General features: G+C 36.3%; 1 protein-coding gene across 3 annotated transcripts; it reads left to right on the top strand.

Annotated features, from left to right (window-relative positions):
• The first annotated feature begins 982 nt into the window (after positions 1-982).
• LOC127957941 (probable phospholipid-transporting ATPase IM) lies at positions 983-25243 on the top strand. Of its 3 annotated transcripts, XR_008153898.1 has the most exons (29): positions 1513-1681; positions 9823-9905; positions 10038-10096; positions 10350-10463; positions 11113-11211; positions 12067-12128; positions 12821-12893; positions 13023-13093; positions 13357-13439; positions 14749-14907; positions 15167-15255; positions 15791-15978; positions 16242-16450; positions 16599-16645; positions 16723-16888; positions 16978-17166; positions 18070-18185; positions 18480-18644; positions 18747-18858; positions 19316-19421; positions 19617-19758; positions 19867-20050; positions 21028-21251; positions 21352-21435; positions 21660-21905; positions 21991-22129; positions 22254-22384; positions 23141-24747; positions 24778-25243. XR_008153898.1 is itself a non-coding variant. In XM_052556665.1 (28 exons), exons 2-28 carry the CDS (start codon positions 9863-9865, stop codon positions 23459-23461), a joined length of 3621 nt encoding a protein of 1206 aa, XP_052412625.1. In that variant the 5' UTR covers positions 983-1366; positions 9823-9862; the 3' UTR covers positions 23462-25243. The 3 variants fall into 3 exon arrangements, 2 of the variants coding, with proteins under 2 accessions (XP_052412625.1, XP_052412626.1); XM_052556665.1 differs by lacking the exon at positions 1513-1681 and adding an exon at positions 983-1366 and having other exon boundaries at positions 23141-25243; XM_052556666.1 differs by having other exon boundaries at positions 1512-1681; positions 23141-25243.
• The last annotated feature ends 335 nt before the right edge of the window (positions 25244-25578 follow it).

Genomic DNA, 25578 nt, shown 5'->3' with positions numbered 1-25578 from the left:
ACTCTTTCTAACTTTCTATATGACTACGGTTGTTCCTCTTAAAGCATTTCCTCTCTCCCTTTGTTTTTAGCATTTAGCAGCAGAAACATGTCATTTTAAATGTTCCTTATCTCTTTGAAGTTCCTCTAGAGGAATCTGATCTGTGCACAGCTTGTTCAAAACCACCCGGCCATTTCACTCCTTGACCTCTGCCTTTAAAAAGGTCACCTGTTTTAAAATCAGTGGTAAGACTTGTTTGTTTCTGTATATTGTGGATCAGTTATTTGCATTTAATGTTGGTGTACTTTGAGGTGGATAACATATATTTAAAAGTGGGTGAATTAATATTGTGGCATATAATTTTTCACATCTGAAGTCAAGCTATTTACATGGAAAGTGTTTAATGACAGTAAGTTCTCTCTCTCTCTCTCTCTCTCTCTCTCTCTCTATCTCTCTCTCTCTCTCTCTCTCTCTGTGTGTGTGTGTGTGTGTGTGTGTGTGCGTTACTATGCTCATGAGTGTTTAATAGGTTAGAATAGTATGATTAACCTTTTTTTTTTTAATGGGTTTATAATAAAGTTACCTATAGCCATTTCCTCATGAAATATGTTGCAAGCATTTTTGAGCAGTGCTGTATCAGGACTATTATAATGATTGTTCACTTACAGGATGGAAATACGTCACTGGCCTGTGTTAGCTTTCTACCTAAATTTATGCTTAAATACTTGTTTATAGTTTGGGGACAAAGAAGTGAGCAAAATATGATATATATATATATATATATATATATATTAGATGGTCAAGTAAACGTATAAAGTGAACGCGTATGGCCTTGTAGTCACAGTGAACATGCTTAGTTGTGCTGTACTTTGTCAGTTGTTAGAGGAATGGGGGAAAAAAAGGGTAGCTTCCCTTTTGGTGTGCAGGAAATCGATACTTAGTTAGTAAGTGGGTGTGTTTGTGTGTGTGTGTGTGAGAGAGAGAGAGAGAGAGACTGAGAGATGTATAGAGATCTTAAAAGTTTGACAGTGTGAGTTCATAACACAGGAAAACCAAGAGTAAATGTTATCTCAGATTAACTATCACTGGAGTGGAGCTAGAAAGAGAAACAGAAGAGATCACTGCAAGTTGCCGCCCCTCTTCCTTGTTTATCTAGTGTGTGTGTTGTGGGGTCTCTCTCTCTCTCTCTAGGCTGGATGCCTGCACTCCCTGTTTCCCATCAACGTATGGTGAGAGCTGATGGAAGACTGAGAAGCCAGAGAAAGGAGGAGGAGAAAAGAGGGCAAGACAAAGAGGAGGAGACTGTTTGGCTGATTTTAGCGATCTCTGGCTGGAGAAAGAAGTGCTAGACCTACACACAATACCATGTCACCGTTGGACATTTACGGTAAGAATCCTGAGGGTAAAGATAAGGGGTGCAGCGAGGGGTCAAGGTCAGTAGAGGGGGATTCGTCAGACTGTCCTGGAAAACACAGGAAGTAAAATTGTGGGTGTGAGAATGAAAGTTTTTTTCTCGTCTGTCAGCAGTCTTAAAAAAAAGGGGTGGGTGGTTCACGAAATACACTGAGGACGAGTTTTTGGTTTTTGTTTTCGTTGAGAAAAGTTGAGAGGTTTTGAAGTTGGCATTCTGTTGGACTGTACAACATTTCTAACCGGCCTGCTGTCAGAGAAACTGGCTCTCCTGAAGTTACTTGAACACCAGGTGAGAACTAATGCTGTTCTTTTATTTTGTGACAAAAAAAAAAAAGTTTATGAATACTTTAATGAATATTTTCATTTGATAAATTTTTATAACACAAGATTCAATGTTTGAAATCTTATATAATTCACTGAAAGCATTGTAATTTTGGCAGATATTGTAGTGTACTACACCTCAAACTGACTTGTGTGCCTGTTTAGTGGGGAGTCTCTAGGGATTTTATAATATAAATACAGAAATGAAATAATAATAATAATGGTATTATATATATATATACACTGTATATATAATTTATATATTTAAAAAAAATGCTTTAGCATCAAATTATCAAATTCTAATCATCTCTAAAGCATCCTGTGAAACTCAAACCTGGATATATATATATATATAATTTTATTTTTTTTAAGAAGTCTGTAATTAACAGTACTAAACATAAAATAAAAAAACAAGCAACAATGATCCTACACTCTAAAAGCAAAAGAGACTTCTTTCAAAAACAAAGTTTTGAATGGTAGTGTATATTAATATCTACCTTTTAAAAGGATATACAATTGTTTGTGTTTTGGGCTCTTTGAAAGACCAGGGTATAACTGTACATCTGTGTAGGATCATTGTTGCTTGTTTTTGTATTTTATATTTAGTACTGTTGATTACAGACTTCAAAACTCAAATGTTTGTCTTGTACTGTAGCATATATTCTCCAGACTTGTTTCTGAAGTCTGGTTGTCCTCAGGGTCAGGAGTTTGTCATGTGTAGGATGTCTGTGACTGTAGCGTGACCCCGAGTTCCTCTGGTGGCCCATATAACTCGTGGTCAAATACAGCAGATAAATAATGCAGTGACAACACACAGCAGGCTCTGTCTGATCAGATATGATTATCTCTCTGACAGGCTGTTATTGTTAATGGATAAATAATGAAAAGGTCATTAGACATGACATGCCTTTATCTGGTAAAATGAGAGGCCTCTCCTCCTTTTGCTGTACCTGAGTGCCATTTGTAAGGATTGGCTGAATTATTCATCAGCTCTTGTCTTATAGATTTTCCATTTTCATTGTGATTTATCGCTTTAATGCCTTTACTAAACATGAGATGAGATTATGCTAATTGACTGGAGTTAAAATGCAAGCAAGCTCATTTAAGGCTACTAAAAAAAGTGTAATGCAATTAGACAAGTAAGTTTAGTTTAGATGATCAATGGTTAAATCTCATGAGAGGTTTTCATTAAAATCAGATAAAACAGAAGTAGCTGAGTTCCTTAAATCCTATTGCAATGTGATGAGCTGCTAGCAAGGATAACAAAAAGTGAGGAATAAACTAATATTAACAAAAACAATAGAAGAAGGACAGCAACATGCCACAACTTGTGAGACATCTTATTATAAGTTATGCTTGGTTAGGCAATCATTGTTATCCCTATACTGTGGTGCATGATTATGTCTTCTGAGCGTTAAACTTTCACATGTTAGTTTTCTTTCTTTTTTTACCATTTGAAATAACTCAAACCATGAAGCCTGTTAAGAAGAGGTTATTGTTTTCTGTCACACTTTATTTTAGGGTCCAATTCTCACTATTAACTAACCATTAACTTTGACTTTTGCCTCAATTAACTCCTTATTTGCTGCTTATTAATAGTTTATAATGTACAGTAGTTAAGTTTAGGGTATTGGGTAGGATTATGGATGTCATGCATTATATGTACTTTATAAGCACTAATAAACAGCCAATATGTTAATAATAGACATGCTAATAAGCAACTAGTTATTAGTGTGAATTGAACCCTATACTAAAGAATAACCTTGTTTTCTTATCCATTGGACTTTTTGACTGCAAATTGGTCAGACTAGTTTTTAAAACTCCTATTTTGACCCGGATTAATAAGCAGCCACACAGAAATTGCTAAGAAAAAAGTACTTGAAACTTGAAACTCATTAGTCAGATCTCCATCACAGGGCAATAAATGCCAAGCATTGCACGATGGGACATTTTACTAATTCACTTCACACATCTACTGTATAGACTCAGTCGTGTATCTCCAGTGAGATGTTTAACCTTTATTAATCTTTAGCTTGTGCTGCCCATCCTATGACTCTCTTCCCATGATGCCCCGCTTCTGATTGACTTAGTCAGCATGTTTCCTGAAGCGGGGGAATGATGATGAAATCCCACCGCAACAGCAGCATACTTCATGTTTTGTTGCCTTCAGCTCACTCCACAGACATTTAGTAGAGTAGAGTTTGGAAGAGATGATGGTGTTGGCTTTTAATGTATAACTAGAGGTTCTTAAGAGCTTCCTGTACTGTCCCAGTCTCTGTATGCTTGGAAAAGCACCAGTTAATGATAAAATTCCTTCGCTAGACATTTAATATGTAAACTGCAGGGAAAGTTGCCCATCTTAGTCTCAGCTATACCTTTGTCTCTGTTGACCTGATTCAGGTTGAACCTATCAGACCGCCTGAAACTCTGTGGATGAGTTTTGCTTGGTTTGCATATCTGAGGGACACTTTGATAAATGCAGAAGTGTAAATTATGTTCCAGACCTGTATTAATCTCTTGCGCGTTACATGATGCTTTTATAACTAATAGAAAAAAATTTTCAAGTAAATATTTTGGTAGCCAAGTTTGGAAAGAAAACATCTAAACCCAAATATTTGTATGGAGGTTACTTTAAGATTGAACTTTAAAGGGGTCATCGGATGCTACATGCTCTTTTACAAGTTGTTTGTACTGAAATGTGTGTTGGCAGTGTGTGTACACAACCACCCTATATTGAGAAAAATCCACCCGGGGTTTTTTTCAGTTTTGTTATATATACTAAAATCTTTCCCCTTTCTCAAATTGAGCCGATCTCAGATATCTGTCTTTGTGCCATCACAAAGACAGGCCCCTACCACGATAGTTTGATTGACAGTATTGTTTCAGCACAGAGTGTACTGGCGTCTTACCTTAGTGCCGCCCTGAGTGACGGTCATCAGTCCGCCAGAGCAGATATAGATAATAATGACTCCTGAGCGATTGAGGTGTTCTGTTGTTGGACGTAATAATGAACATAGCAGTTGTCATTTACTCCTGACATCTGAGCAGCTGAAGACGCAGTGGATTAACGTTACTTTTGTTTAGATTTTGATCTAAATCTTTGCGTGAATCTTTCGTTTTCCAGCTTCACCAACAGAAAAAGTGAGTGTAAAGTTTTTTTTAATGAATTTTTGCAATGCCTTTCCTAATTATGTGCTAAATAGCAACTTACACAATGAATGCGGCTAAAGTAAACAGTTCCTCTGAGAGAAATGTTAACTAGAGTAGTTTAGTCCCCCCCCACCACCACCACCACTACCAAAACAACATACAATATAACAATTAATATTCTTATTGTAAAATAATTAGAGTAAAATATTTATGGATTCTGTCATTACAAAAATATATTATCTTATAGTGAAATATTCACCTCATTTGTTTTACTTTTAGCTGTATAACTGTATCTGTTAAAGTTTGATCACTCTCATAGATATCAATTCATTCATTCATAATAATGTTTGATTAAAAGCTATGATTCAGTTTTGATATGATAATTATAAAATATTTGCCTATTAACAGTTTTGTTGTTTGCTAGGCTAACTTTTGTTAGTAGCTTGTATTGTAACTAATCACTATTAAAATACAATAAAATATTTTTTTCAATTTAATTTAATAATACTATTAATTAAAATTTGTGTTCCTGTAGCTCAAGTGGTAGAGCATTAACAAGCGCAAGGTTGTGGGTTCGAAACCCAGGGAACACATGATATGAGAAAATAGTTTTGCATAAAATTGCTTTGGATAAAAGCGTCTGCTAAATGCATAAATTTAAAATGTAGCTGTAGTTGGACTGCTTTAATTTACACACGTCTTGCCAAACTTGACAAACGGTCGTTTCTCCCAGCACTGTTCTGCTGTCATCTCCAAACTGTTTTACTCACTACTAGGCAATTACTGCATTTCTGAGGAATCCTGCTGCAAGTCTCTGCATGTTTTATAATGTCCTGAGATGCTTGATCTAAACAACACAAGCTGCGTGTTGCAATAAAAGACTCCAGACTGAAACACTTGACAGTTCAGTGATCAGTTTGAATGTTGTATATTATATTGATAGTTTAGTGTATGGTAACATTCACACTTTTTGATGTTACAGTGTTGTGCTTGTATACTTGCACTTGCTAATCTTTTGGCTTTCCCACAGTCTGTACAGACGCTGGATTGTACAAGTGTTCACTTGTTTGTCATTAGCACTTCCTTCTATTGTGTGATGTTTCAGCAGTTAATCACAATGTTTTTCTCCATTCCCTCAAAATTAACCAGACTGAGTTTCAGTTGCACTGTTCGTGTTTTTGCATTCAGGGTTTATACTGTTACTCTGGATTGATTAGATTACATTACATTAATATATATGATATGATATATAGATACACTGACTGTAGAAACACAGTGACATTTACCTTTGTCTTCAGTGGGATTCTAAAGAACCCCTTCGTCAAAGAAACTGCCCTACATTCAAAACCACTTTCAAATCAAGTGGTTTTAGTGTCTGTGTTTTCACACCCTCATAACTTGTCCTATTATTTATCTGGTTTTTGTGATTAAAACCAACATTTATTAAAAGTAATAGCATGTGACACTTAACTTTTCATTCATTCATTCATTCATTCATTCATTTGCATGCTCTTTTGATTCTGTTATGATGTCTATGGCCCAGCTTACAGTCTTAGGCTTTTAAAAATACCCCTCAGGGCACTGTAAATTATCTGAAGTGGTGTGAAACAATATTGACCAGAGCATGCCAGCACACACACAGGCATGTAGGGTATTCTGAGACACACAAAGCTCTTCAGGAGACCGGATCTTACTACTTTTGTTTAACTTGAATTTACTCAGATGGAAGTCAGGCACGCATGTGTACACACTCCTTTGCCTTTTGTTTTTTTTGTGTTTTTTTTTACAAAACTTGGATGGTGTTGTAATCACATTTCACAGAAACGTAAGAAAGCACAGTATATAAAAAAAAAAATATTGTTGGCTTTGTGTTAAATGTGGAAAACGAGAGTGCACACAATAGCCCCTCAGAAAACTCACAAATGACTGCCACTTGACTTCTAGACTCTAGTTTGTAAAATTGCCAGTCGTTGTTTTTTCCTTCCAAAGAGAGGAAGCTCAGAGTATTGCTGCTTTGAATTTTTACAGGATAGTTGATGTGTGCCTATTACTATTTATTTTTTCTATTTAGAATTTATATGCATATGTTCACCATTTTTAATCACCTTTGAAATTGATTTTTAATTAAATAAGCACAACCCACAGGAACCTGAAATGGAAATTAAAATGATGGACATAAAATTACTCCATTTCAAGCATTTTTACTTCATTTTTCTTCTTTAAATTAAAATTCAATTAGCAATTCCACAACCTCGATTAATAGTTTTCAAAAATGTAATTGGAATTGGAAGGAAAGATTAAGAGGGGCTGATTTATAGTATGTGTTTACTAAACCTGAAAGTTTTGCCTCTTTCTTTTTGTGGTTGGATTTTGTGTCTGCCTTTCTTCTCTTCTGCTCAAACCTTACTTCAGTAAGCACATCCTGCATATGTAAAGTAAATGTATATGTATTTTTTATTTATTAAAATGGCAGTTTCAATACTTGTTTACAATGACTACTTCTTAGTTTTGCTGTACAGTGAGGTTTGCAGTGCGAGGTGTTCCTGTAGCATGTGTGATTGCAAACATATGCTTGCATTTGTGGTTTTTATGTGTGCATGTTGTGGCCTGTGCCTTGTCATTTAGCACACTATCAGAACCCCCTGTATTTGTTTCTGTGGTTTAATTGGACTCATCTCTTTCTTTTTTTCAACCACTTTCACTGTTTTCACCCAGTGACCCCTTATTTCTGTCCGTTTCCCTGTAAATCACTCCCTGCATGTTGTGCTGTTGTGCAGAATTAACTTCACAACATTTGCACATTTGGCTTGGGTGTTGTCTCTGTCTCAGTACATGCTGTCATTTATTTATTTTTTTTTTTTTTTGTGTAAATCATTACTGACAATTAGATTGGGAAAGGTCTTATGCATTCCATTGCAAATTAGGTTTTACAGTGTATGTTGATTATACAGATTACAATGAAATGTAGAATCAAAAATATGACGAATGATAAAACCTTTGTTTTGTTTAGTTTTTTCCATACATTGAAAGAATACAATGAAATTGGGCATTCAGACCTCAAAAAGGATTTAAAAAAGCACCAAAAAGGCCAATGAAAGTAGTTATATGATGGCTTTTTATGAAGAATTTATTTTTCCTTTTTTCCTTTTCTGAAATAGTTCTCAAATAATTGTCATGTGGCCTAATTTAATGATACATTTACAGTGCTTTATCTGGTCTATTCAGTACTGTCTGCTAGCATTGAATGGAAGTGAGCAGCTTGAACATTCAGTTAAAATCTCATTTTATGCTCCTTGAATCTCAAGTCATCAAGTCACACAGATTTCAAACTGCATTCATGTAAATGAGTAAATGATGACAGAATTCACACTTTTGGGTAATTATATCCCTATAAGGCTTCCAGTTAAACTCGAGTAGGACATGTACTGATTTGTAACTCCTTAAATGTTTATTTCTGGTTTTCAAAATGACTCGTTTTTTTCCAGTGATGTGGATAGCATAACCACGCTGTGTCCGCAGTGGAAAACAGCCCTTCCAGAGGTGCTCTAGCATGTGTGCTGTACATTTAAAACACACACATGTGGTTTCTATTATTAACTCTTGTGCTGAGGTCACTCTGGAATCATCCGATGGGCGGGTTTCATAAGAGCTGTTTCCTCAACTTGAAATGTGTGTGTGGTGTGTCTATGTGTAAATATACTACCTTTTAAAAGTTTGGGGAATGTTCTTTTATATTTAATATTTTATTTAATATTACATTTTCTTTTGTATTAGTGTGTTCTTTTTGCATACATGGTGTGCCCCGGTTGCATTTATCCATTAAAAAGTGCTTAAAGGGGGGGTGAAATGCTCGTGTTCACTCAATATCCTGTTAATCTTGAGTACCTATAGAGTAGTACTGCATCCTTCATAACTCCAAAAAGTCTTTATTTTTATTATATTTATAAGAGAAAGATAGTCCCGGAAAAACACGAGCGCATAGAGGCATGACGTGTGGGCGGAGCTAAAGAATCACGAGCGCCAGTAGGCTTTTGAGTTGAGAGCATGTGGAAGCTGTGACACAGATCCAGAGGCTGAAATTTAACAAGAGCAGCATCAGCAAAGGCGGTATGCTATGTGGTATGTACTGAAACTGTATATATTTGCTTAGCGGTTTTGGAAAATGACTAAGTTCCACTTTATGTCGACTTTTTTTTTTTTTTAAGCTGTGCCTGTGGAAAGTGCAGTTTGATGACAACATCGCATGTTGTTTACTTGATGTGGTTACGCGCTGATAGCTAAGTTAACAACACAGAGATATTTGAAGCAGTTTTACTCACCGCATGTGGTTCCAACACATTATCGTGACCCTTTTCCGTTGGGACTGCATTATCCTTAAGAAATAAACAATGTGCAATCCGAAATGCAGGGAACAAAGAAAAACACTTGCACAACTCCGTTGATGCTCTGTAAAAATAAACTCCATCCACTGGTCCCTTAATGCTGTTTCTCTTTTGGTAATCTGTGCAGGGTTGTCTTGCCCTGGCAACCAAAAACACACTTCTTTTGTGACATTTCGCGACGCTCTCGCTCTGATCAGTGAAGTCTGTGCTCTGCTATACGGGAGCGTGCGCTCTTCCGGGAGAAGTTCCTCAGGACCCATATAAGGAAATTCCGCTCCATCTAACGTCACACAGAGCCATACTCGAAAAAAACTTTCCGAAACTTGTGACAAACCGGAAGAGGTTTTTTTGGAACAAAAATACTCCTTCAAATGTACAAGTTAATTTTTGAAACTTTGTCCATGTTTAGCATGGGAATCCAACTCTTTAACAGTGTAAAAAACTCAGTATGCATGAAATAGCATTTCACCCCCCCCCTTTAAAGATCATCTCAAATCACCATCATCATTAAGCAGTTTACACACTCTTCCTGAAAGGAAAACAACTCCCAAAAAGTGTTTTGTTCTCTTTTTTCCAGATAAATTATGATTAATCCTTGAAGAGGAAGAAGGGTAGCCATGTCATTCTTTGGCTTAGACTGTACAAAGAAGAAAGAAACCGGTAGATGCACAATCACTATCAAACCAAAGTCTTTTATCACTCAAATATGAATTGAACCTGAAGTGAACCTAACCTAACTAAGCCTAACATTTGTAAAGCATATATACAATTTCTCTCTATATTTTCTTCTAGAGGTGGAGAGGAAGATCAGAGCAAATGACAGAGAATATAACTCCTCATTCAAATATGCTGTGAGTATAAAATCAGAACATGTACAGAAAATCACTAATTCAGATACATTTTTTGTCTGATGACATACTGTAGGTGTCATCATGACAGTTTCCTCTTTACACACTACAGTTATTTTTAGATACCTTTCTACTAAAAAACATAACAAAAAAACACATAATTCTATTGGGAAATGACTTCCAGCATGTGCAATCTTTAGAAAAAACACATCATGATATCTGAACAACACTATTAACTTATCTTTTCTCCCTCAAGACCAATTCTATCAAGACCTCCAAATACAACCCCTTCACTTTTCTGCCTCTCAACTTGTTTGAGCAGTTCCAGAGGATCGCTAATGCCTACTTCCTCTTCCTGCTCATCCTACAGGTGTGTAAAATCACAGTTCACTGAGTGAACCACTAACAAAAGGTTGTAAGACTGATATGTTTTCATTAGTTCCTATAAAATAACTAAATGCATGTACAGGGATTTGAATACAAAGTCTGTCCAATTCAAAGGAAGTGAAATTCTTTCAGGATGTTTCCTCAATTTGAAACATTTATTTTAGTCATGCATATTGCAAAGAATGGGTTTTTAACGTGACCCTGACTTCCCGTTTCAAGCCCACACCCCACACATTCCAAATGACTAAATTCTTGCACAATAAAGACCGTCTAATGACCCTGTAACTTCATTTACTAGCTTTGACTTTGAGGCAAGTCAGTTGACATCAGCCATTTTTGTCACTCATCATGGCCAGCTCTTTCCATTCATGCAAGTACAGCGATCATAGACACTAGTGAATTAATTGAGTGTCTATAGCAATTAAAAATTCCATGATCAACAACTGACGATAATCATATCATCAATAAATTATTTTCTTTTTATCTCAAATCACACAGTCATATACGACTTCTCACATTCATATTTGTGTAACGTCTCTGGCTCACAATACAGTAACTACATGTATGTTATTGCCATTCCTTTAATATCATGTTTCCACATTCAAAGCACATTAAAAAAAATTGTTTCGTAGGTTATTCCTGCTATTTCTTCTCTGTCCTGGTTCACCACTGTCGTCCCTCTCGTCTTAGTATTAACAGTGACTGCAGCCAAAGATGCCATTGATGATATTGTAAGTACAAACATGTGACTACATACTAAGGAACTATTCATTCTTTGTTCGTATTTCTTTCGTTTTCCCCTCCTGAGAGGAAACAGATTACGATTAGACTGTTTTTGCCAAATTATTCCTTTAAAGGGATAGTCCACCCATACATTTTCTCGTCCTCATGTTGTTAAGTTTCTTTCCTTTGCTGAACTCAAAAGAAGACATTTTGCAGTTTTGATCCCATTGACTTCGATTGTATTGTTTGCCCAAGCTATAAAAGTCAATGTGAACAAAAACTGTTTAGCCACCAAACATAAGAAAATGGTATTTTACTGTAAAAAGAAAGCCATGGAGGTTTGCAACATTTTGTTGGTTATTTTATACCATGTAGTACTGGATAGCTTTGCCCAACCAATCATTTTCTTTTGTCACCATGTGATCCAGAGGTTCTCCAGACTTTATAAAACATAGCTAAATCTGGGTCTGGAGTATCATGGAAATAAACTGACATTTAGTTAATGAGACTGACAGCTTTTACTACAATACTCCGTACACGTCTAATTTAAATGCCCTTTACTTCGGCACACAGGCGTCATCAAGCAAGCTTTCCTCTGAGCAGCAGAAAATCGTAAAGCAAAAGGTCACAGATCTAAAATTTGTCAGTGGTGGACTGGAAAACTTGATACAGTTAACAGGAGCCACCTCACCCTCAGCAGGAATACAATAGTCCTAATGTTCCCGCTGAGGGGAGTGGAAGGGAATTAGGGAATCGCACTCCTCATGTCCTCTCTGTCTAGCCTTTCCAAAAACTGGGATGAGCTGGATGTAAAACGTCTTGGCATTTGAATAAAGATTGTTTTTTTTTCTTCTCTCGGACAGAATCGCCACAGAAGTGACAGGCAGGTGAATAACCGTAAAGTGAATGTGCTCATCAATGGAAAGTGAGTGGCTGTCAAATTTTGTTTGGCACTCTTCTTACCTAAACACCTTTTAAAAACATTAATAATTTCACGACACCAAATGCAGTTACAGCTATTGTGGGTTCAACAGTGTGCAGTCAAGATGTTTTTTTATACAACCTTAATTTTGGTATATGTTCATGACTTGAATGTTTCAGTTATGTTTATTCTGTAGCTCAAACCAGGTGCATTTTCCATATTGTAATGTGCATGCACTTTCTAGAGCTCAAAACCTTGGCCCTGAAACTGAAAGGTGGGATTTAGTGAGTGTTCTTCTCCTCAGACTGTTAGCCAGGAATGCTTTGAATTTTAAATTTAAATTAAAACTACAAAACAAACACATCAATCACAACAGGATGCAGCTGTAAATGCATCAAAAGGTTCTTCCTGTTGTTCTGACCTGTTCTCATGATGTTCTCTAGATTACACACACAAGGAATGGCTGCTTGAATGATGCCTCACATTTCTATTTTTGAATTAATTTTCTTGGTGGTCCTTCATCATATTTGCAGTAAAATGTGTCAGTATAAAGCTCAGCAAGAATGCGCTTTCATAATTTATGTCGAGTTAAATAGAAACACATGACCCACACACCCTGAGTGTTGCAACTTGTTGAAATCAGAATGATGTTGTTTATGCGTTAGACATAATTTGTTCTCTTTCTTTCAAAATAGACTGATAAGCGAGAAATGGATGAATGTGCAAGTGGGAGACATCATAAAGTTGGAGAACAACCAGTTTGTCACAGTAATGCATTTTACAGATTTAGATTATGCTAAATGTAATGTAACTGTATATCTTTACTTAATGATTTAGGATCAGATGTAAGTTGATATTAAATCAACATCACCTTGTCTCTCTGTATCATCCTCACAGGCAGATTTGCTCCTGTTGTCCAGCAGTGAACCTCTCAACTTGGTGTACATTGAAACTGCAGAGCTGGATGGGTAAGTACAAGAAACAGAAAAGAGGCATTGTTGTTTTAATGTACGTGCATGTATATTAAATACTTTGTGTTGTTTTAATGAAGCTGAAATATCCCGTGTGAATATATATATATATATATATATATATATATATATATATATATATATATATATATATATATATATATATATATATATATATATATATATATATATATATATATATATATATTAAGTTGGAATACTGAATGCCTGATTTTATGTTTGTGCTTTTTGTCACACAGAGAAACCAACCTGAAGGTTAAACAGTCTCTGACTGTAACAGGAGACATGGGAGACTCTTTAGAGTCTTTGGCTGCATTCAATGGTGAGGAGAGAGAAAGAGAGAGAGAGAATTCCTTGCTCTAGTTAAAGGGATAGTTCACCAAAAATGTTGTCATCAATTACTTACCCTCACGTTATTCCAAACCTATAAGAGTTTTAAAACAAAATTAAAAACAGAGCAGAATTAAAAAAACAAAACAGTAGATGGATAGCTACAAGATATGTATGCTGCTCAGAGATGGATAAATGTAATAACACAGCATTTATATATTAAATATTTAAAGGGGGTGACCCATTGCATTTAAATAACTATAGGCCACTATCTAAATTTTGGGCCTTATCTAAACTTTTACAGAAACTAGTGAATGAAAAATTTTAAACTTATCTGGAATTAAATAAAATTCACTCTCCCTTCCAGTCCGGGTTTAGAAAACAACACAGCCGCAATGAAAGTGCTTCGCAATATAACTACTGTTTTAGATGGTAAACTAATTTGTTCCGCAAGTACAAATATCATGGTTTATCATGGCATCCTATTAAAAAGACTTTCCAATGTTGGTCTGTCTGATTCTGCTATAAATTGTTTTGCTGACTATCTATCAGGTAGAACACAGTCTGTGGTCTTGAAAGACTGTATGTCATTTCCTGTCAGTTTCAAAGGGTGTCCCCCAAGGATCAGTTTTGGGACCTATTTTATTTTCGTTATACATAAATGGTATTTGTGATAACATCCCTAACATTAAATATCATCTTTATGCAGATGATACTGTTATTTATTGCTTCACGTCATCAGCTTCTCAAGCACTTTAAGGTTTACAGTCAGCATTTCATACTGTTCAGTCTCGCCTTTGTCAACTTAAGCTGGTTTTAAATATAGATAAGACTAAATTAATGATGTTTTCGACCTCTAAAGTTGAACCAAAATTTTTTCCTGATATTTTATTATTGCAAGGCACTAAAATTTAATGTGTTATGTGTTATAAATATCTGGGTATTGTATTGGATAGTCAGTTAAGTTAAATTAATTTCCAAACTTAATCTAGAATTTGTTTTTTATTACAGAAACAGAATTTTTTATTTTCATTTAATGCTAGAAAATATCTGGTATCTGCAACATTTCTGCCTTTGTTGGATTATGAAGATATACTATGTATGAATGCCCCAAAATGTTACTTAACAATACTTGATATAGTTTTCCACAGTGCCTAGCTATCAAACACATCACTGCATTGCATATGAGAAGGCAGAGTTACCATCCTTGCATACCCCGAGAAGTTTTAATTGAACTCCCAAATCTTCTCAACTTCTGAGCAATAACATTTTTCCTCTGGTCTTCTCTGTGCTTTCTTCAGGGTTGGTGTGCTGTGAGCCTCCTAACAACCGTCTGGATCGCTTTACGGGCGCGCTGACATTCGGCACACAGAAATACTCTCTGGACAACGAGCGAGTCCTGCTGAGAGGCTGCACACTCAGAAACACAGACTGGTGTTTTGGCCTGGTGTTGTTTGCAGGTAATAAATTCAGGCCGATGTGTGGTGTGTGCTCTGGAGCTGTCTGGTGTCCCAGTTCAATTCCTCTTTATTACTGCGGAGAATGTGTGTGACGTGTGCTTTTGAGGCTGTAAAACGGCTCACCAGCCCATAGACTAAATAGACTAGATAAAAACCGACTTTTAAATAAACAATATTCTAGATTTATGATTGAAATCATTAGGGTTTTTTTTGTTCTGAATGAAAAGTATCGTGGTTCATGTATATGTTATGTCTTCAGGCCCAGAGACTAAACTGATGCAGAACTGTGGGAAAAGCACCTTTAAGAGGACAAGTATCGATCGACTCATGAATGTACTGGTGCTCTTTGTAAGTTGAATGTCTTTAATTTATTTACCTCAAGATTAGCTTCACCTTTCTACAGTATATGTATGCATTTGTGACCTAATAATGATTTTTATTTAGCAAGCATGCATTAAATAAACCAAAGCGCCTAAACACTTTTACTCTTAAAAAAATATTAAGCAACTTTCAACACTGATATCAAACAGACTTTTGAGCACCATATCAGCATATTAGAATGATTTCTAAAGGATCATGTGAGTAATGATGCTGAAAATACAGTTTTATGAATTTAATTTGAAATGGTTTGCATTATAATGCAAAAACGGGTCTTTTAAATTTTTATAATATCACTGACTAATTAAATGCAGCCTTAGCATGAGAGACCTCTTTAAAAAAAATCTTACGACCATAATCTTTGGAACAGTAGTGTAATAAACTATTAAAAGAAAAATTAACTGAATATATTAACTGAAGTCTATATTTGTTCATATGATATTTAATGTCATTTGTTAGTATGTAAAGTAAACAGATGGTTGGTAACTCTGTTTGATCTCTGTAGATTTTTGGACTTCTGGCTCTGATGTGTATTATTCTGGCTGTGGGGAATGGGATTTGGGAAAACCACGCAGGGTCAAAGTTCAATGCCTTTCTTCCACGGGAAGAGAACACAGCGCTTTCAGCGTTCCTTACTTTCTGGTCTTACATTATAATCCTCAACACTGTGGTGCCCATCTCATTATATGTCAGGTAGAGTCTGTTCATGCACTGTATATGTTTTTTTTTTTTTTTTTTTAAACATGGAGAAAAGCAGAGTTTTAGGACTTGTTTTAGGACTGTAGAACTTGTAAAAAGAAGAAATATTCAGCATTATTTCTAGGTATCTTTTGTCCTTTGGCTGTAATGCTGCTGTAATGTTTCAATAAAACCTTTGACTAAAATTGTCATGCTGACAACTTTTGCACTAATTTAAGAAAAGAATGTTATTTTCATTCTCTGTTTTTATATTGCAGTATGGAAGTAATTCGGTTAGGAAACAGTTACTACATCAACTGGGACAGGAACATGTATCATGCACGAACTGACACACCAGCTGAGGCTCGAACCACGACGCTCAATGAAGAGCTCGGTCAGATCAAATACATCTTCTCAGACAAAACCGGCACGCTCACCCAGAACATCATGACCTTCAACAAATGCTCCATTAATGGGAAATCTTATGGTCAGGACCAATCACACATGCATCAGTTGTTTATTATATTTATAGGCCTGTATTATTTCAAATAATCACCAAGACATAAAACTCCCCTGGAGCAATCAATCAGCCAGATACTGTTTGAACTTAAAAGAGTGTTTTCTCTTCTCTACAGGAGATGTTATTGACCACTATAGTGGACAGAGGCTAGAGATCACAGAGGTGAGAAACAAAGTCTCAAACAATCGAAAGGGATCTGAATGAGTCTTCTGGGTTAATGAGTTTGCTTTTGGTAATAGGAAATGACACCAGTGGATTTCTCCTTTAACCGGCTTGCGGACCCGAAATTCTTCTTTTACGATCATACTCTGGTAGAGGCTATAAAGCTGGAGCTTCCAGAAGCTCATGCTTTCTTCAGATTACTCGCTCTCTGTCACACTGTCATGGCAGAAGAGAAAAAGCAGGGTAAGTGGTTGTGTAAAACATGCATTACACTTTTACTGTATGTGTACTTTTTTTATTTTTATTAATTTATTTATTTACTCTTAATTTAGGTGATCTGGTGTACCAGGCCCAGTCTCCTGATGAGGGCGCTCTAGTCACGGCCGCGCGTAATTTCGGCTTTGTGTTCCGCTCACGCACACCTGAGACAGTGACAATAGAGGAGATGGGGATTCAGAGGAGCTATGAGCTGCTAGCCATCCTGGATTTTAACAATGTGCGAAAAAGGATGTCTGTGATTGGTATGCTCACGGTTGATTGAACAAACAGTTTACCCAGAAATGAGAATTACTTGAAAATGTACTCACCCTCAGGCCATCCAAGATGTAGATGAGCTTCTTTATAAGAATAGATTGGCAGTAATTTAGCATTGCATCATTTGCTGACAAATGGATCCTTTGCATGAATGGGTGCCGTCAGAATGAAAGTTAAAACACAATAATCTGACGCAACTCCGGTCCATTAAGCAAAAAGCTGTGCATTTGTTATAAGCAAATCCATCATCAAGGCCTTTTAATAAACTTAAATTCAAGGCTTCTGGCCAAAAAAAAAAAAGAGTCCTCTATTCATGATATTGGTATTCTTCAGTGAAAGTAATTTCATCTGAATCAGGAGAGAAATATATAGAGATCAAGGACTGTTTACAAGTGAAACAAATATATTATATAAATAAACAAATATATAGGTGGGTTTTGAGGTGAGAAGACAGTGGGTGATTTACTTTTTGACTGGAGGTATTGTTATTACAGATTATGGACTGATTTATTTGACCAGAAGTGATAGTTTAAAGTAAAAACAATTTCATGAAGGATTTGTTTTGTATGTATGACACATGCATATTTTTTTGTCACGTGGAATTTGAGTCATGTTGATTACTTGTAGATTATAGCTTTTTTTTTATTTAATTCTGATGGCACCCATTCACTGCAATGGACCGATTGGTGAGCAAGCACTGTAAAGCTAAATTTCAGATGCTCAGATGAGGAAACAAACTAATCTATGTCTCGGATGGCCTGGTGGTGAGTAAATTTGCTGTGTAAAAGCAACGTGTCTTTTTAAGGTAAACTGTCGCTTTAAGAAGGCTCCATGGCTCTTCTCATACTGTGTATATTTTATATGTCTTATATTTGTGATTTTCCTTTCAGTTCGTAATCCAGAGGGCAAGCTCTCCCTGTACTGTAAAGGAGCAGACACCATCATATATGAGAGACTACATCCCTCCTGCAGCGAACTGATGAAGGTCACTACTGAGCATCTCAATGTAAGTCAACACCAGAGGGCCCTACAGAGACTACAGAGAGAATAACTGTTTCTCTCTCACAGCTTCACATGCTGTCTCACACATTTTAGACAATATAAGCTCTGTTCCAAAACCTTGTGAGCTGCCTTCCTGTCTTCTGTCTGCATAGGCAGTGAATCTCAATAGGAAACTCTACAGATTTACTCACAATAGGAGTGCATGTCTTACATGGAGTTATAGTTCATATACTTTAAATCTTGCCCATTAAATATATATTTGATTGTGCATTCTTTCAGTATCTTTTATTCTCTGTAGGAGTTTGCTGGCGAGGGGTTGAGAACTCTTGTTCTAGCATACAAGGATCTGGATGAGGAATATTTTTCAGAGTGGAAACAGCGCCACCATGAGTCCAGTGTGGCTCTGGAGGACCGGGAGGAGAAACTGGAGAAACTATACGAGGAGATAGAGAAAGACATGATGGTATGAACAAAACCACACAAAAGCATAATTAGAGGTTATAATCTTTACGCATTAGCTGTTTTTTTATGCTAAAGTGTTTTTATGCTGTCCCTCTTTGTGTAGTTAATAGGAGCCACTGCAATAGAGGATAAACTCCAGGATGGAGTCGCTCAGACCATTGAACAGCTGGCCAAAGCCGAAATCAAAATCTGGGTGCTCACTGGTGACAAGCAAGGTGTGCTTCATTATTTATTTCTAAAATATATTCATGCTATTTGAGACCCTTAATCACATCCCCAGTACTGATTTAGTGTAAGTAAACCTGATGGGTTTGCATTGCCCGTTTTCTGTGCTGTTCATCTCCTGCTTTGAAGAGAGGAATAAAGGCATTAAGCAACTAAAAATGAAAAGCCATTAAAAAACTTCTATTTACATTATGGAAGTGCAATGATTCAGTTATGTATCACGATGAGGGCAGTGCTTGTGTCATTTATAATCATTATGTAATGTACTGATTAGCCATCTGTGTGCATGTGTGTGTGTGTGTGTGTGTGTGTGTGTGTGTGTGTGTGTGAGCATGCTCTTGTGTGTTCACGGTTGGCTGAACTGTTAATTAAGTTCCTTTAATGATTAATTACCGCATGGCCCTCTGAAAACGTTCTTCTTTCTTTCTGTCTGTCTGTCTCTAACAGAGACCGCTGAGAACATTGGCTACTCATGTAACCTGCTGAGGGAGGAGATGAACGAAGTGTTTTTTGTTGCAGCTAACTCACCCGAGGAGGTCAGGCAGGAACTGAGGTAATATATCTCATGCAGATGACATAATATGTATCGTATATTGAGTGCTAAATCACATGGGAGAAGGCAACATTTGGGTGGGTGTTTTATAGGGAAATTTTAAAGATGTAGATAATGTGCTTTTTCCTGCTACTAGGTATGTTTGCACAGAATCTCTGTTGTGTTTATATTTAAATGGTCTCTTTTTTTGCAAAGGGATGCCCGTCAAAAGATGTCTCCAGATACTGAACAAGACAAATTCCTTATTCCTGAGATTATCGTGGGTGATACTCCTGAAGTGGTTCAGGATGAAATCGTAAATGGAGACTACGGACTGGTGATAAATGGACACAGCCTGGTGAGATGTCTACTTTCTTCTGCCTAATGTCTGGATGTGATGCTGAGATGGGTGTAGCTGCAGAAAGTAAAACCATTTTATTTCCTGGCGGGATCTTTGGGTTCCTAGGCATTCGCTCTGGAGAGGAACATGAAGCTGGAGTTTTTACGGACGGCTTGCATGTGCAGGACAGTCATCTGTTGTCGGGTGACTCCTCTGCAGAAAGCTCAGGTGGTGGAGCTGGTCAAGAAATATAAGAAAGCAGTCACTCTAGCCATAGGAGACGGAGCTAATGATGTCAGCATGATTAAAGGTGAATTCAGCTTGACAACAATATAGATGCATATTAAAATAAACATTCTTATGAACTTATTTGTGTTGCTCTATTATATAAAATGGCATTTTAAAAGGTACAAAAATTATAAATATTATATATTAAATCACATTTGGAGATTTGTTGCTTTAAAGTCTTATTCAAAGCGATGCAGTGTTATTTTAGTATTATTTGTATACTATTCTAGTATTAAATTAAAGTATTAATATTTTGATTAAGCTTTTATTTTTTATATTTAACTTTTATATATATATGCCATGTGTGACCATGGACCAAAAACCATTCTTAAGTGTCAATTTTTCAAAATTGAGATTTATACATCATCTGAAAACTGTATAAATATGCTTTTCCATCGATGTATGGTTTGTAATATTTGGCCGAGGTACAACTATTTGCAACTAATCACCTTTAAAGTTATTTAAATAAATTCTTAGCAATGCATATTACTAATCAAAAATTAAGTTTTGATATATTTACAATAGGAAATTTGAAAAAATATCTTCATTTAACATGATCTTTACTTAATATCCTAATTATAAAAAAACAATAAAAAATAAATAAATAAATAAATTTGACCCATATAAGTTTTCTTTTTTTTTTGGCTATTGCTACAAATATACCCCAGCTTCAAATGAAACATATTTCAGTCAGCTACAAAGCAGCATATCTAATTATCATTAAAAAAATATTTAAGTGCAAGTTTTTATTTATTTAATATTTGTATTTATTTCTTTTAGCTTTATTAAACATGTTTAAGAGTTAAAATAACATTGTAGCTCTGAGACCATCATCAGTCTGTGCTGGTGTACTCCCACAAGTGATTTCATTGTTTATGATTGTTTTGCTGTTCTAATGTTTGTGCTATTAACATATTCGTTCCATGTGACACATTATTCAATCTTTATTTTATTTTTATTTTTATTTTATTTATTGATCTTACGGTCTTTCTCCTGCAGCGGCTCATATCGGTGTGGGCATCAGCGGTCAGGAGGGGATGCAGGCAGTGCTGTCCAGTGACTTTTCTTTCGCTCAGTTCCGTTTCCTGCAGCGCCTCCTGCTGGTGCACGGCCGCTGGTCGTACCTGCGCATGTGCAAGTTCCTGCGCTACTTCTTCTATAAGAACTTCACCTTTACTTTTGTGCACTTCTGGTATGCATTTTTTTGCGGCTTTTCCGCTCAGGTGAGCCAAGTGCAGCAGAACTGAAAACTGTTCTTTTTTCTCTCGTTTTTTTTTCTTACTTTACCTAATTATCTGTAAATCTAATTTTTGGTCTTTCTAGACAGTGTATGATGAAGGCTTCATCACTTTGTATAATTTGGTATACACCGCCCTGCCTGTTCTGGGAATGAGTCTGTTTGACCAGGTAGGTTTTATGTGTGTAAAATGAATTTATATCTGTCCGAACAAATGCAATTCTGATTATTCTGAATTCCGACTTTTTTTTTTTATTATTAACCTTCAAGGAACATTACATAGTGTCAATTCACCATGCTCTTGTGTGTTAAAAAGATGAATGAGGCCTTGTAGCATTTCAACTGTATATTAATGGCTAGAAATGAAATATGACTGTTTTCTCTGTTTCTCCAGGATGTGAATGCTGGCTGGAGTTTGGAGTACCCTCAGCTGTATGTCCCAGGGCAGTTGTGTCAGTACTTCAGTAAACGTGCTTTCATGATGTGTGCACTTCACAGCTGTTACAGCTCTCTAGTGCTGTTCTTTGTGCCTTACGCTGCCATATATGACACGGCGAGAGACGACGGCAAAGATGGTGCAGACTATCAGTCATTCGCACTGATTACTCAAACCTGTCTCACCGTCACTGTGTGTGTACAGGTCAGTTTAACATCTGCAGATCTGCGTGCCATTCATCTGATTGGAAGTCTTTTCCCGTCTCATTTCTGCTCTATGTTCCGGACAGTTGGGGCTGGACCTCTCATACTGGACTGTCGTGAACCATCTTTTCGTGTGGGGTAGTTTGGGAATGTTCTTCATCTTGACCTTCACCATGTACACTGATGGACTTTTCCTGTTACGTCCATCTTCTTTTGCATTCATAGGTAAGCAGGGCTTTGCATGTTGCATTCCATAATTTGTAATGTGTACGATATATCACATGCTGTTTTTCATACTAACTTTCAAGAAAAGGAAGTGTATGAAGTGTGTGTATGTTGTGTCTTACAGGAACTGCCCGAAATTGTCTTAACCAGCCCAATGTTTGGCTGACTGTTGCATTGACAGCTATACTCTGTGTGCTTCCTGTGGCTGCTTACCGGTTCTTCTACAGCCAGATCTGTCCTACAATCAATGACAAGGTATAGAGTTACTTAACCTCACTTTACTGATTGTTTTTACTTGCAGAATAGCATAATCTGAATAGACAGTAACTGACTATGCTTATATGCACATCAAATTCCATTTAAGGTCTATATTCAGATTTCAGTCGTATTCAGAATTTTATATCCAAACAAGTTTCATCACCTTTTTTAATGATAATTTAATTAGGACTCACACTTTTCACCTTGTGAACCGCCTGACACCACCACAAAAAGGAAAGGGTCAAGTTTATTTCTTTTTATAATTCAATTAAAAAGTCTCTGTCTCATTGTGACTCTAGAAATACACTGATGCATTTTATTCTTAATGCTGCAAGTCGGGGTTTTTTTCTGCAGATGAAAAACGCTGAACTGAATTCAGAATAGTGCTTTAAAATGAATGCAATGATTTCTCTCATTTTAAACTTTATTTTTATTCTATTTTATTACCAAACACACAGAATCAGGCAATTGGGTTGCACTGTCAACATGACTCAATACTAATGTTGGCAAATTATAATGGAGTTTGATGTGTATGTTAATGTAGTCATAATGAGTGGCTGAGAGAAAAACAGGAAGACAGAATGAGAGGAAGTACTGTATGCACATTAAAAGGTCTTGTAATTGTATAAGCAATAGAAATATCAAAAGGATTGTAGTATAATGAATAATATAGTAAAGAGAAAGACAGTAAGTGTTTGCTGAAATTGATGAAGGTGCAAAAATGAACATTTCTGTTTTGATTGTTAAATTCAGGTGAGGTGTAAGGTGCATCAGATGAAGGAGCCTGCTCCTCGTCCACGCCGTGCCAGGCTCACCCGAAGAAGCACACGACGGTCCGGTTACGCCTTCTCGCACGCCCATGGTTATGGTGACCTCGTGACCTCTGGCAGATTTCTGCGGCGACAGGCACCTGCTCGCTCCATGGGCTTGATTTCCACTGGACGCTCTCCTGGGTTCAAGCCCACAGGTCGGTCTGCGGGTTACAGCCCGGTCGGGCGAGAACAGAACCCCAAACAGAAAGTAGAACCAACGTCACTACAGATGTTCCGTGCAGTTAAAGACGCTTCCTTTTGAGGATGCAACCTAGAACCAAAGAGCTAGAATCAAAACCTTAAATGCTGTTTACAGTGGTTGAACAGCTGCTGTATTATGCGTATATAATAAATACGCACACCAAGAACAAAAGACTTGATTCCTAAATGTTCGAAATCTTTTTGAGTGTGCATAGACACAATTGTCACTCAAAATGCAAGTGTGGTTTACAGCAAGAACAAACTGAATTATCCGTCATGCTGAAGGACAGAGAGTATACACAGTATTTGTCTTTTCTACTGTCATCACTACATAGGGAGCGACAAACAAACTTGAATGCAAGAGAACAAAAAACAATGGCATTTACGTGATGTCATAGAGGAACTGTTTCCTGTTCTTTTCCTCTTCCAGGTACTTTGTCCACTAACTCCTTTTGACATGAACTCTGAGTTCAGTTTGCACCACACCCAACATTTTATAGTCCTTTCATAACTCAAACGAGCATATTTTCCTATCCTTTGAGTTCCAGTTATATTGTTAATCAATTTTTTCTTTTGCACCAAAACAGTCCTAGTTTTCTTTTACCTCCCTCTTTCGGTCCTTTAGAATTAAGGGATAGTTCACCCAAAAACAAAAATTCTGTAATTAATTGAATTCGTTCCAAACCCATGAGAACTTCATTCATCTTCGGAACACAAATTAAGATGAAATCCGAGAGCTTTCTGATCCGTCATAGAGAGCAATGCAACTGAAATGTTCCCGGACACAGTGCACAGTAACAGTGCATGTCAAATCAGTGATTCAACTATGTGTGGTTCAACTTTAATCAAAAATATCATAACTTCTGTTCTGAAGAGAACGGGTTTGGAACGACATGAGGGTAAGTAAATAACGACAATTTTCTTTTTTGGGTAAACTAACCCTATAAATGGGCTTTTTTCCTACTGTACCTTTAAGAGCTCATATTAGAGCTTTATTAATGCATGAAATGAGTAAAGGTCTGTTCAGACTAAGAATGTTAACTATAACAGTAATTAGTAACCCATGCATTGTTTATTATAAGTGTGTGTGTTAATGTTTTGTTATCTGCTCTTTAAAGAAGGATGGATTCTGATTGGCTGTCAATTTAATTTAATTTTTTCCCATCATTTTTAGATTTAAAAGGATTTTTAAAACTATATCTGTATTGTTGTAGTTATCATTGTTGGTGTGAACAGTGCTGAAATGGCCCTCAAATAGTTAAGATGGGAGTGACGTGATCAAGGACCTTGTTAAAAATAAAGTCAGCCGCTCTGCTAATTTTGGGATGCATTGGAAGTTGACACAGAGTCGCATATGCTACAGTGACTGACAGCCAGAACAAGCCCATATCTTACACTTATCTTTACACAGCTTCCAGAACAAGACATTTTTGCAGCTTTGTTTCTATTTATGCTTTTCTTTGGACTAGGACAGGGGTTTTGACCTCCAAATGTTTCAGTATTTGAAATCCCACCATCACATCCTTCAAAAGAGAATCCATTTTTAATGTCATGACATCATTATATCTATGTTTAGAGGAGACCGAACTGGAGACATACATAGTATTACATATTACTCTTAGAGTGCCTTGCATATGACTTTGTCTTACAGATTAATGTTAGTTTAAGGAGTTCTTATGGTTTAAGGAGTATCTTATAAGTGTATTTTGAGCACAGTGAAAAACATTTTAATTCAACATTTCTTGGTATACTAATATGCATCCTATTCATACTCTAGTTGTGACAGTCACAGCTATGCAAATCCTGTATTTTTTGTACAAATAAAATACTTTTTAAAAACTTTTATATTGTATAAAACTAAGTTTGTTCAAGTCTTGTCAGAACTTACAACACATGGTAGTAAGTTCACCCTGAAAGTACAATTCTGCCATTAATTATTCACGTCAATGGTGTTAAAAACGCATGATTGTATGAACATAAAACTTCAAAGAATATTTTAGCGACTTTTTGTGATATAATGAAGTGAATGAGGAAAGGACAGGCCCAAAAAAAGATTTTGAATACTTTAGAGTAGACAACACTTACAACATAATGCAATTCACCAAATATCAAAAATGGGATTGTTTATAAACTATGTGTGTGTGTGTATGAATGTGTATACACACACACAAATATATA

The sequence above is a fragment of the Carassius gibelio genome, chromosome B5 (assembly GCF_023724105.1).
Source record: "Carassius gibelio isolate Cgi1373 ecotype wild population from Czech Republic chromosome B5, carGib1.2-hapl.c, whole genome shotgun sequence".
In the NCBI taxonomy this organism is placed as follows: Eukaryota; Metazoa; Chordata; class Actinopteri; order Cypriniformes; family Cyprinidae; genus Carassius; species Carassius gibelio.
This window is presented reverse-complemented; position numbering and strand designations above follow the sequence as displayed.